General features: G+C 50.0%; 1 protein-coding gene across 1 annotated transcript in view; it reads right to left on the bottom strand.

Annotated features, from left to right (window-relative positions):
• Window positions 1-13,341, bottom strand: part of MXI1 (MAX interactor 1, dimerization protein) — a 75,474-nt gene extending 62,133 nt beyond the window's left edge. Inside the window, exon 1 of the mRNA XM_058543965.1 lies at window positions 12,854-13,341. Within this exon, the coding sequence (XP_058399948.1) occupies window positions 12,854-13,115 (262 nt within the window). The 5' untranslated portion in view covers window positions 13,116-13,341. The remainder of the gene's footprint in view (window positions 1-12,853) is intronic.
• Between the last annotated feature and the right edge of the window lie 251 nt (window positions 13,342-13,592).

Below are 13,592 nucleotides of genomic sequence, written 5' to 3'. Positions count from 1 at the left end.
AGTGAGTCAGCCTCGCCTAACTTCATGCGTAAGCTCTCTCAAGTCAGCGGCAGCTCAGAGCTGCGGGTCTGTGTGCAGCCGAGATAAATTTGGGTCTAGAAGGGATGACGTAATGCTAAACCCAGAGGTAGCCGCCGCCTCCCAGGGCTCCAGTCGCCCGGGCTGCCGGCTGCCGGCTGACATCCCAACCACATGGAAAAGCACCAAGCGACTCAGGTGCCTGAGCTGGGGAGAAAGGGAAAGAAAGAACATGGGGGTGGGAGGGAACGGCAGTGTTAATCTGAGACGGCTGAATCTGGAAGTTTGTTGTTTTTTAACTTCAGTTTTCTGGTGAGATCAGGCCACTGGCAGAGGTTCAAACAGCTGCACTTGACTTCCATCCTAGCCTCTCTCTTCCCCCTTAGAAAAGGGCTTCTTACATTTTATTAAATAGCCCTTATTACAGCAGCCTATTTCGGTGATTATAATGGATGTGTTAAATTCGAATGTTCTTTTCCTTCTTTTTTGCATAACTTGAATCCAACAAGAAATCTGCATTGCAGGACTCAATTAACACGCACCTCTAAGAGGCTTGCTTACTCTGGAGCACCCCACTTGGGAGTGCAACTGATAAGGTATTTGGGAGGATTTTGCTAGGGCCATACCAAGTGAATGTTCCCCCAAATAACATTTCATGGTTTATTTCATAGAAGTTTATGTCATTAAGCTGATTCCTCAATCCAGTCTCCATTTTTCAGATGAGAAAACTGAGGCTCAGAGACACAAGCCTATGGGCCAAGGCCACACAGCTATCTATCAAACTGATGGAGCAAGGGTTAGGACTCAGGCCTACAGACTCACGTCTTGTGCTCTCTAACCATCTCCATAATTCTCTTTCTGTTTGATTTGTGTTTTAAAAAAATAAATAAATAAATGAAGTGGAGTAAGTTTTCTTGTCTTTTAAATCTGTGGAGCCCCAATCCTTTAAATATCAAGATCAAGTTACATTCCAAAGGGATCTAAAGCCTGCATTTGTTTTCGGTTCAAAGTTCATTCTTCCTTAAGTAAAGGTTGGCCTCAGAATCAACTCCTCTGCTCTGGTGATGACCACAAGCCATGGACCCAACCTCACTGCACAACTTCAATTAAAAGACCACCACAGGTAAATAATCTGTGTTGTATGGAAGTCGTTTCCCTCATTAGCAAGGCCTCCTGAATACTTTTTTTCAAATGACATTTTATCGTTTGTTGCTGTAGTCATACAGTATTCGCCCTTAATTTACGGTTATAATCATTTATACCAGTAGATTTCATGACTTTCAGCCATCTCTGGCATATAGCCTGGTCAGCCACAGTACGTTATTATTTTGAAACACTGCTCATTCCATGAGCTAACGTTTTGTTTCTAATGTTTGCATGTACATTCAAAAGCAAGAATATACTATAATTTTTTATTATATATCAGGTTTTGGATGCAATGACCTGTTCTTTCAAAGTTAGATGCAACTGGATTTTAAAACCTTAAAAAAAAGATTGCCAGAGGCCTTCCTCTGCTGCTAAGAGGATGCCCCACCTTCTTGCCATAGCCCTGGGTAACCCTGCCTCCCCTGCCAGGAGCCTGCCTAGGGTTGCCCTGCCCCCACCCCTTGGCATCACCACTCCCTTCCAGGCAGCAGAAACTTGTGGAGGTCACTCGTAGGCCCAGCCAGGCCCTAGACACTAAGTCACACACCCAGCTCTGCTGCCTTGTGGCTGAGTTCTCAGCCTCAGGTGCAACATTTAGAATAAAAACACCAGGCCCTTGCCCACCCAAGGATGTCGGTGATCTTGCCATCTCTTCCAGTTCCACCGTTCTGATTCTAGGATTCTGGGATTTTCTATTTGCCTCCATTTGCCTACTAGCTGCCATGTAGTAATGAGAGCCAACTATTTGCACGTTGCTGCCCGTACAGTCAGTTCATTTAATCCTCAGCACACCTCTGAGATTCCTGTTTCACAGACGAGGCCAAGAGAGGTTAAGTGATTTGCCCAAGGTCACATAGGTCATGAACAGATTCAAACCTGGATTTTCTAACTCTTGGACCCCAGAGCATACATCAGGATATGTTCAATCTGACAAGGTCAAACGAAATTGGTTAGGGCAATGGTCTCAACCAGGGGTAACACCATTCCCTAAGAGGTTTTAGAAATGTGTAGGAGCGTCTTGAGCGTCACAATGACTGGGGGGTTCTGATGGCATTTAGTGAGTGGGAACCAAGGAGGTTAAATCCTGCAGTATCCTGGACTAATCTGCACAAGAAGAACTGTCTCACCAATAGCTCCCTTGTTGAGAAACACCAGGTCAGAAGGTTAAAGGCAGAGAACTCATCATTCATTCAACAAATATTCCTTAAGCCTCTATTACGTGCTGGGCACTAAGCTAGATGCTGAACATAGAATAATGAACAAAACTACTTATGGTCCCTGTCCTCAAGGTGCTTCTGTTCTAGCCTGACAGACTGATGACAAGCAAGTAAAACCACTGTAAATTGTGATAAGTAGGATAAGGATAAATGGTAGATGGGGAGGGAGTAGCTTTAGGTGGGTGGAGGGATCAGGGAAATCACAAGAGCTGTCTAGGCCAGCCTCTCAACCATTAATGAGCACACAAATCACCTGGGAATTGGGGTAAAATGCAGATTCTGATTCAGCAGGACTGGGATGGGGCCTGGGAGTCCCATTTCTGACAAGTTCCCAGCAGATGCCAAGGCTGACCATCTTTGGACTGTACTCACTCTAAACGGTCAGGGTGAAGGCCATGCAAAGAATTTGGATTTTATTCTAAGTGAGACAGGAAAGAAACTATTGAAAGGCTTTAAACGAGTAAGTGACATGAACCCAGTTATATTTAAGCTCACTCTTGTTTCCTAGATCTCGATTGAGGAGAGGAAGAGGTTGGACCTACGCCGTTTGACCGGAACCAGCTGGCCCACGCTGTCATGGTGGCAGCCAGGGCCTACAGCTTGTCTCTGCGGCTCACACTTGCCTCTCTCCTCTGGCGTCTCTGGCAAAAGCCCTTGGCTCCAAGCATAGGCCAGACCAGTTGCCCTACAAGCTTGGGCACCTTCAGGAAACCTAGTACATCCTGACAGGGTGTGGATTCACACCCCCGACACCCTAGCATGCAGAGTCACAGGAGCCCTACTGGTTGGGTGAGTTCCCCAGGGGGTGCTGCGCAAGGTGGTACTGCACGTCTAAGTAGCAACACCCTAGACCATTGCCCTCCAGAAAAAGGGCTTTATCTGGCTTCAATGTCAACATCCAAAGAGCCCTGGAAGGTTTTGGCTGCCTTAGCTCTCTGCCCTCGGATGAATGGGAAGTAAAGGAAGTCACTCCAGGGAGGCATCCCCAAGGGGACCCTCAGCCTGGACTTCAAATATTCCAGATTCCATTGCCTCCTGCTCCCTGAGGCTCCTCCCAGGGCCCAGAGGTCTCCTAGGAAGAGAGAAAAACCTGGGTTTGAGTCTCAGCTCTACTCTTTGTTAGCATGTGGCCTTGGGAAAGTTAGTCAGCCTTGCTAAGGCCAAGGTTTTCCTCATCTATAAAATGAGGATAATATTAGCCCCCTCCTATTGGATGGTTGTGATGATTTACTATAAAGCACTTAGCATTGTGCTGGCATATAGTAACTGCTCAGTAAAAGGAGGCCATTATCACTATTCTTTTGGAAAACAGAGAAGACATTGCATTTGTCAGCAGCTCCCTTGGGGACAGGTTATCAGACTCCCAGGAGACAGACAAGAATTATTCGTTGGTCTCTATTTGTCTATCATTTGCACTGGAATATAGAACTAGAACTGGAGACCACACATACACATGCACTCTGGAAGCAACAAGCACAGTGCTTGCCTCCTGGCAGGTTTTAGAAACTATTTGTTGAATTGAGCTAAATTTTACAGCTGGTGTAAAGAATGAAAGGAAGTTGTATGCAAGGCACTCAGAGTCTTGCGAGTCAAGAAACATGGTAGGGACGGTCAGGTGTGGTGGAGGTAAGAGGGAGATAAAACAGGGACGCCACAATATAGTTCTGGGCCCCTGTAACAATAAAACCAAAAGCCATATGAGGTCCCACTTGCCACCCACGGCCAGAAACAGAGCAGCCCTGGGCATGCCCTCCATTTTAATACAACACTATTAAAATAGTCCAAAATCATCTTTATTCAAGTATCCTTGCTAATAGCAATAAAGATACAGAGTAAAATATCTCAAACAGTAGGTAATCCAAATCCCCTTTTATTGGCTTTAGTTTGAATTTCCCAATCTCCCTTTCCCTCAGGACACTGTGTTTATCTAACTTTGCTGTGTTTGAATTTCCTTAGCAGACGCTGGAGTTGGATATTAGAGGTATGTGGCCAAGGGCACGTTGTATGGGAGAGCAGGCTTGGTAGGAACACTGGTGTGGACAATCCTCCAAGTCCAGAATGCCCCAATCTGTAAAGAACCGAGAGTGGAATGTGTTTATTTACAAGGCTGCTTATACGGTACTTGGTTTCCTAAGCTCAGGCAGTAAGGAGAAAAATGTTAGATCTGTAAAAATTTCAAGGACAAACACAAAGGATTTTAAATGGGGAGGGGGGCGGATATGGGGGTGGGGGGGAGGGACTACTACTCCTTTGAAAGCCCAAGATAAATTTTTGTTCTATCTGTAGTGATGGCTAGAACCAAAGACACAAAGCCCAAGTCAGTTGCAATCCCACATTGTTGGAGTTCACTTTAAGACAAGTGAATTTCTAAAACCTGGCACTGGAATAGAGTATACACTCCATGAGGGCAGGGACTGTACCTCCAGGGCCTCACACAGTGCCTGACATAAAGTAGTATGTGCTCCTTAAATACCAGCTTAATGAATGGATGAATGAACAAAGTCACAGAACAAATTTAGGGAGAATTCCTGGCATGCAACATAATTCTGCATTTTATAACAAGTATTTGCCACAAAGGCCTTTTAAAGAGAGTTTCTCTAAATTTTTAAAAAAGGGATCCTATTTACATATATTTCCTGGAGATTTATTGCTCAAAGCAAGGGTCACCTGAACTTTCAAAATATTTCACAAGCAAGGGGCCCAGCACAGCATTCTGCCAAGATGAGGAAGCAAAGAAGGAGCCTCCAGCTCGGGAGGGTGGTGGCAAATGCCCATTATTTTTGGTCAGAGAGATCAAGTCAGCTGTTGACAGCTTTAACACCTCCAGCCAGGCCACTCAGGGGCAATGATATCAGAGACAATTACTTCCCTTTAGTTTAGCAGAAGAGCCAGAGAGCAAGTGTCTGTCCCTGGGGAATTGAAGGCTCTCTCTGTCTTTCTCTGTCTCTCTGTCTCTGTCTGTCTCTCTCTCTCTCTCCAGTGTGAGCCCAGAGCGTCACCCTCCACTCCCAGAAGGAGGCCCCTTCTGGAAGACTTGAATTCCTCCTCCTCAGTTAAGGCTTAGGTAGCCAGCCTGTCACTGTCACCGCCTTTAGGCTCCTCCCACTTCCCCCGAAAATGTAAAAGAAAATATTTTTTCTACATACAAATTCAAATTAGCTTCATTTTGAAAGACTATTGAGAATGTTGCAATGACCTTTGCAATAACCGGACACACCCTAGGATCAGTAAACCAGGTTTGAGAACTGCTGACTTGATGAGCACCTGACCTGTAAAACAAAAGCCCAGTTTGGGGCTCTGCCTGGGACCCATTCTCATGTCAGGCAGCAGGGAACACAGCCCAGAAGGACCTGGTTCTGCCTCTGCTGCGTCATCTTGGGCAAGCCACTGTCCCTCTCTGAGCTTCAGCCTCCCCATCTGTATAATGAGGATGATGGATACTTGGTGACCTCTGGGGCTCCTTCTGGCCCTAACCCTCTGTCTTCCCAGCTGCCTACTTTAAAAAACAAAACCCAAAATGGAGTGGAAGGCAGAATGGGAAAGAGAAGAGAATGGTTCAGAAGGCCAGATTGCAATAAAACTCCCCCCATTTCTGCCTGCTGAAAATTGCTTTCTACATTCTGCAAGAAGATTCTCCATTTCTTGCTGGGTTGTTGCTTTTTTACTTCTCTCTCTCTCTCTCCCTCTGTCTCTCTCTCTTTTTCAATTCAAAAGCCACAAACCACAACTCACCTCCCCAAAACGGGTCATTTGGAAGCCAGAGCTGTTGGGGGTTAGGTGTTTCAGGCCTGGCATACTGGTGGTATCTAAGTGAAGACGAGGCCAGGGCAACCATGTGCTTCTCCTCCAAGAAACCCAGTTTAAATCAATATTTATCTAACTGTATTTATAGAAAGTGGTGGTGGTAGGGAGGAGGGGGTGGGGTAGAGAGTCAGGGGGGATCTAAAACAGAACAAGCCACAATGACTGATGCAAATCTTTGTGGCAATTTGTTTCTGCAGGGCTGGGCTTTTTTTTAAAAGGCAAAAGACCCAGCTTTTGATGAACCTGCTGTTGGTCCCAGTACCATAGCAACAGCCCCAAGTCCTATACTATGCCCAGAGGACAGACTTGGGAAAGGCAGCAGGAGGAGGGTGGTGTTTCCTAGGAGCCTAAACTTGAGTTAGGGCCAGAAGAGTTGAACAACTCCGAAAAACAAAAAAAACGTCTCTGGGTGGCTATTCTGTCTCCAGCCTCACTTCTAAACCTTTTCTAAGCAGGGTGTGTGCAGGAAGACCTTGGACAATCGACAGGGTGTTTCCAATACGGGCTCTGTTTCAGGTTGCTGGGTGACCTTGAGCAAGTCATTTCACCTCTCTGGACTTTGTTCCTTGGCTGTAAAATTCATACACACGTATTATAGGCTTAAGACCGCAGGGTCATTCTGGAATCAGAGGCCTAAGTTCAAAACTCAGCTCTGCCACTTACTAACCACGTGACCTTTGGGTTAGTTACCCAGCATCCCTGCTCCTCGGTTATCCCCTCCATAAAATGGGTGTAATAAAATTGCACACATCATGGGGTTGTTGTGAAGGTTGGAAGAGGTAATGCATGTTTAGCCCCATACTCGGTGTAGAGTCAGTGCTCAATAAATGGTAGTCAGTATTGATACTATGCAATGCAATTAGGTGCTGCTGTTACATGCTGGCACCCTCTTCATTTCCTTCAGATTTACCTCCAGACTTTTGCCCAGCCATCCTCAGATGAAAATCCCCATGTCTGGGTGTGTCAGAGGGACAGTGTTTTGGTCAGAGAAGGAAGGTAGATGAGCAGCTATTGTTTTTGCCTGGGAACTGATGGAGCCTCTTTTTTCCTCCCAAATCAGGACTGGCTCAATTCAGCTTCTCCAACTTCCTAAGGCCCTGCCCCCTTTCCCTGGGTCCTCTCCAAAGGGTACCTAGTCCCTGGGAGCCTTGGGACGCTGAGATCCACAACAATATCCTCAAAAGTTTACTTCTGGCATTTACCAGTGGGCAGAGATCATATTTAAAACTGGGAAAAAAAGTTGAATCTGGGAAACATAATTTAGGGTGCAGAGGAAATAGGAGCCTGATTTAAGAATGCTCTTTATATAACTCCACCAAAAACAAATACCCTGCTCCACTCCCACCACAAATCAACCTACAGAGTTTTCAGAAAAAAGTAACTGCATATAGTAGATGCTCGATACATATCTGTGGACTGACTGAATGAACCATAAGATGCCTGCTATGCAGAAATGTGACCTTTTTGAACATTAGTTGCCATCAAAGCCCTCAATTTTAGCATAAGTCACCCTAGTCCCCTGCTTTCTAAGCCAGTAACTGTTTCGTTTTCAGGGTCACAGCTGATGAGAGTAGGCGTTTTCAGCTCTCCAGTCCTGACCTACCATCTCCTTACAGGCCTTGGTCTTTACAGTGCAAGAGCAGTCTTTGTTGATTATGGGAGGTATCCTCCCCCGTTGGAAGAGATCAGTATTTCCAACTCTTCTCCAAGTCTTCAGAAAGTCTGTCATGTGTCCCTTGGCCTTCAAACCTGATCACTGTGCCATAGCCAATAAATGACAAATCCAACCAAAGAATGTATATTAAGTGTCTACTATATGTATGTGTATGTATGTATGTGTGTACGTATGTATGTACATATGTATGTATGTACGTATGTATGTATGTATGTATGTGGTATGCTAGATGCAACAGTAACATATACTGAAATACTGTAGGTGATCTTTTCCCTTAAGATGCTAATCATCTCACTGTGAGAATAAAGCTAATGCACAGGAAGCAAGTAGAGAATTGTGTGGTGCTGATTATCAAAGCTCAGAGAAGTGACTATTTATTAAGCACCTATTATATTCCAAGTACTTTAAATGTTTAAATGGAGTGCCTCATTTAGTTGTGCAGCAATGATGTGAGGCTGGTGGTGCTATTGTTATCTCCATTTTACAAAAAAGAAATGGAACCTCAGAGAGGTTAGGTAACTTGTGCCCAAGATCACACAGCCAGCAAGCAGCGAAGGAGGAATTTGGGCCCTGCTCTGGGTGACCGGACAGCTTTCATTCTCTTAACTACCCTAAGAAATAGCCAGGGGGAAGAGGTGGGAACTGACTTAGGTCTGGAAGGGTGGGTAAGATGCAGATAACCCCAGGGGAGTAAGAGAATGAGGGCATTCTAGACAGAAGGAAGAGTCTGAGTCAAGCACAGAAGCATGACTGTAAAGCCAGTTTGCTGGTAGACCTGGTGGACCGGAGCAGAGGAGATTAAGTGAGGAAGGCAGGGTGGGGCCAAATGACACCACACATCAGCCGCTTCCTCCATTAGGAGGAAGAGGATGCTAGTTGGCCTGTCCATGCCCCCAGGAAAGCACATTGCCCTCAAACCTAGGTAATCCACTCCAGAGAGCAACCCATGACTTCTACTCCCATTTAATCATTCTTCTCCATCTTAAGTATTGCCCCCACAACCTCTTCGCCCAGACATTGGGAAGCCCATTTCTGTCCTCAAAACCTCACCTGTTACAGTAGCTCCCACTTGCCTGCCAAACAGCTTTTATGCACATAACACGCCTTTGTGAATCTCTTTCTTTTTCCCTTTCAGTTTTAACCTTTTCAAAACAAAGTATTTTCTAATTATCAGTCAGTCCTAAATTGCCACCCCTCCACGGGATCCCAAATGGATATAGGTGATGATGCCAGAGGTTATTTATATATAATTTCTGAATTTGTGATAACAGGGTCACAGTCTCCATGATTAATATTTCTGGAGTCCTTTAGTTTGAGATTCTTAGGGAATCACATCGGATGGAACTTCAGTAGAATGTACCTGCATATCCTAGGGAATCCTTGCTTTGCACAGAGCAGATAGTCAATCCTGGGTGACTTAATTTGAAACCTCTCCCCCCCAAGAAAAGCCACCATATCTACTGGGAATAATTCAGCACTGTGGCCACAATTTGGTGAGCACTCCCAGTAAGGAAACCTCAATGAGGCAAAGAAAAGCAGTTCTGGCGACAATGGAAAATAAGGCAAGCTCCTGCCAAGTAAGTACTTTGCAAACAACAGTAAAAACGGAAGTGTGAACTCGTGACTAGGGTCTATCGGTGCATTTCGGTAAGGTCTCACAGAACCCGAAATGGAGAATCAAGACTCGACACCGGTCTCCCGGGAGAAGAGCGTCCCTTTAAGAAGGGATTGTACCGGCTGGCCACACTACAGCTCCCAGATATTTCCTGGCTTCCCTCCTGGCCCCACCCCCCAGTCTGTGGCCTCAGCAACGCGTGACGTCAGAGGAAGCTGAAGCTGCCGATTGGCTGAACAACGCAGCTAGGTCAAGTCCAGTCAGAGGAAAGAAGTTTGTCTCCATGTGGAAACCATGTGTCTCTAGCTGGGAGGGGGAAGAGGAGGAGGCGGAGAAACTGAGATCAAGTGATTACTGGGGAACTGGCTGAAATGAAGGCGGGGAGGTTGTGCACCTGAGCCGGCCAGCAATGCCCTTTGCAGTAGTGACCTAAAAAAACCCCAAAAAACAATAAACTTGCCCAACAAACAAAACTTGAGTCCCCCCCCCATCACGATAATAATTAAAACGCTAGGGTCCCTGCTTCCTTCCCAAAACCAGGGACCTGGGAAATGCTGGAATCCTATCGGAACTCCCAGATACCCATCCCTCCCCCAACTGCTGAATGATGTAAGCGTTTCGGAAAGCGGGGCTCTGAAGCAAAACAAGCCCCGCGCGCGCGGAGCGACCCGCAGTGCCCGAGCCCGGCGCACGCACGACCCGCCCCCCGACTCGCGTTATTGCTGTGCACACGCGGACCGCCGTGACGCGCGAGCATTGTGTGCAGCCAGCAGAAAACAACGGCGAGCGCCCCCAATCAAATGAGGGAGATGTAGGGCCCGTCGTTTTCCGTACCGGGAGACCCAGACCGGGCGGGGGCGTGGGGTGGCGAGAGTGGGGAGGATACAGTAGCCCCGTGGGCCGCTCCTGTTTGTAGGGGGGATAATAGAGGGCCCCGTGGATGGTCGCCCCTGGTTGTTGGAAGTGACCTCGCCCGCGTGAGCAGTTGGGGAGGGGGCGAGGGCCTGGAGCGAGGTCCCCGCAGCCAAGCTGGGCACGGCGCAGCGCCCCACGCTCTCGGGGAAATCTGGGGGCCGTTGGCATCACGTCATGCAGAGCCAAACAGCGGCGGCGAAAAGAGGCAAGAGAGCTAAAAATACTCCCGCGGGGAGCCGGCCGGAGGGGGGGGCAGCGGGGCCGTGGGGTCGATTACGCACACGAAGTTGACTTTGACTGGGGCGCTGAGGTTCCCGAGCCCCTCTCGGGGGCTGGCGGGCTGGCAGCGCGGACGCCGCGGGAGAGGAACCGGGAGGAAGCCCCTTGGCTTCCTCAGCCTCGGGAGCCGGGCTTGGCGTCGCTGGCCCGCCCCGTGCGGGGACAGCCCGGCCCGGCGCGCCCGGCCCTCTGCTTACGTGACTGGTGGCCACGCCGGAGCCCCGGCACGGGGTAAACAAGGAGGTGGCGGCGGCCAGGGCGGCCGGGGGCGGAGGGAGGTCTCCGATTGTCTGAGGGTGCGAAGGGGGGGCGGGACGCGGTGGAAGCTCCAGCCGCCTCCTTAGTACACCTCGCGCGGGGGGGGGAGGGTACACCAGGTTTGCCACACACTGCCAAGGTGCCCTCTTTGAGTGCACCCCCCTCCAGACCCGGCGCCAAGGGACAGACTCCGGAGAACCGGTGACCCGGGCGGGGGTTAGCTACAGAAATCGCGCCCCTCCCCCTCCAACAAAAGCAAACACACCAAACAAAACCATGTTTTCACCCAGCTCCCCACCGTCTCTGGCTTTTCAGAAACTACCCTCCCGACCAATGCACACTTCCCCCCCTCCCCCACCCCCATGAATAATCGCGAACTGATTCGGCTACATGGCTGGCGATGCGCCTTTCTCGTAACCCAGGCACTCCGAGCAAACGGGAGAGAAGAGAAAGAAAAGAACGCGCCACCGACCTCCCAACACAAATCCTTGTTTTTGCCTTAGAGCTTCTGCACAATTGCGCTGCCAACACTCTGTTACTTTAACCCTGGAGGCCTGGGGTGTCGGTCAGCTAAGGTGTTTTTGTGTTGGAGGGTTGTTGTGTTTTGGGGCAGAGGAGGTTGCAAGATCTGACACGTTGCAATCGGACCATTTTTTTCCTCTCTCGTCTCATTGATCTTCCTACTTGTTCGGACAGATTAAACAGCCTTGTTTTCTCCAGTTTGTTAGTCTATCTGCCTCGGCCCCTTCCCCCTTCTCGCAGCTATTATTGCTATTATTTGTGAGGACCGTGCTGGAGACACCGCACACGCGTGCCCCCGTTAGGGCGCTGAGTCGACTGCCTGGGGAGGACTAGGGGACCCAGCTGGCAGGGGCAAAAATGAAACAAACAAATACAAAAAGGAGGGCAGGCCGGGGTGGGGCTCCCAGCACCCCCACACCCCAACATACACATACACACAACGCATCACTCTCCACCTGAATCGGGGTGGGTGGGGGAGCAGGCGACAGAAATCGACCAGGAAGGCGTCTGCCTTCCTCGCCCTGAGCGCTTACTCGGGAGCCTTCTCGCGGAAAATAAAGAAACCATACACAACAGCCCACACCTTCTTCCCCAACTATTGTTTCCTGCGAGATCCCAAAGTTTCCTTCCAGCCGCGTCCCCCTCGCCAAGTTTCCCGGGCGCAGGACGGCGGGTCCGGGGCGAGCTGCTGGCGCTGCTTGGCCCTGCCGGCCTGTTTCTTTGGTGGGGCTGGGGGAGGGGGAGCCGGTGGCACCACAGGGCAACAGAGGCGCAGGGGGACTTTATCCGTGGACGCGATGGCCTGAGCCCAGTTCTGCTGCGAGAGGGGAGGAAAAAGCAAAGTGGACAGGAGAGAGAAACATAGTCGAGCCAGCCCGAGCCCACGCCGGAGGGCTGTTTGGTGGTGGTGGTGGTGGTTGTTATTGTTGTCGTGTGTGTCTGTGCGTTTTCTTTCTGGAACCGCTGAGCTCTGCCTACGGTTTCCAACTTTCGGCTTCTAATCCCCACCCCACCCAGGAACGAGCGACAGAAAAACAACACTTGTCTGCCCGAGAAGGCTCCGGAAAAAAAAAAAAAAGGAAGAAAGGCGACCTCGAAGAGATGAGCTCTCGGCTCAGTTGTCAGCAAACAACAACACTCCCCCGCTCCTCGGCCAGGCTGTCCTCCCAGCCTCCGGGAGACAGACAGACGGACGCACCGACAGGCCCCCCTCTTCCCCCCTCTCGTCTTTGTTACATCTTTAGCAGCTTTGTGCGTGCGTGTCCTTTCTCCGGTGTCATCGGCTTTACTGCCGAGGGCTGGATGGGTGTGTTGGGGGGAGGGGGGCGCGGGCCGAGCAGGCGACAGGGGTCGCCCAAGTGGGCGAGGAAGAAAGAGCAGGGCGCCGAGGAGGAACAAACTTACTTTTGTTTTCTTTCTCGATCTGCTCCAGGTAGCTGGCGGCCTCGAGCAGGATCTGCACGTTCTGCAGAAAAGTGTTGATGTGCTTCTCCATCGAGTTCTCGCTGGTGTTGAAAATGTCCGAGAAGGGGCACCTGAGCTTGGCCCCCGCGGGCTCCTCGGCCGGGGCCGGGGGCTGGGGCGCGGCCACGGCCGGGGGCGCGGCGGGGGCCAGCCCCGCGCGCTCGCAGCGCGCCTCCTTGCGCGGCCGCCCGCGTTTGCCCATGGGGGGACGGGGGTCCGCGGAGCTCGTCCTCTTCTGGGGCTGCGCCGCCCGGCCGAGCTCAGGGCCCCAGGGGAGAGCGGCTGGCCGCAGCGGAGGAGGCGCCGAGGCGAGCAGGCGACCTGACTTCCCGAGCCTCGCTGCGTGCAGTTGTGTGTTTGAGTGTGTGTGAGTGTGTGTCGGTCTCGCAGTGGGTCTGTGTGTATGGGAGATTGAATGAACCTACAGGACCGACGGAGGCGCTCTGACGCCTGGGTCCTAGTGCGAGCCTGTCGCCATCCGACCGGTCAAAATAAAAGGTGGAGACAAGCGAGGCAGGGACCGCCCCCTGCCCGTCCCCGCACCCTTCCCCGCCTCCCCCCAAATCTTACCACAGTGCAGAGCACTGTATTTTAAGCATAATGGAAAAAATACTCCATGCCTCTGAGTGCACCTGCATAAAAACAAACTACTAAGCTCTTTTTTTCTTCACATAAAAAT

The sequence above is a fragment of the Diceros bicornis genome, chromosome 6, assembly GCF_020826845.1.
Source record: "Diceros bicornis minor isolate mBicDic1 chromosome 6, mDicBic1.mat.cur, whole genome shotgun sequence".
NCBI lineage: Eukaryota > Metazoa > Chordata > Mammalia > Perissodactyla > Rhinocerotidae > Diceros > Diceros bicornis.
The sequence above is the reverse complement of the archived record's forward strand: the minus strand, read 5'-3'. Positions and strand labels throughout refer to the sequence as shown.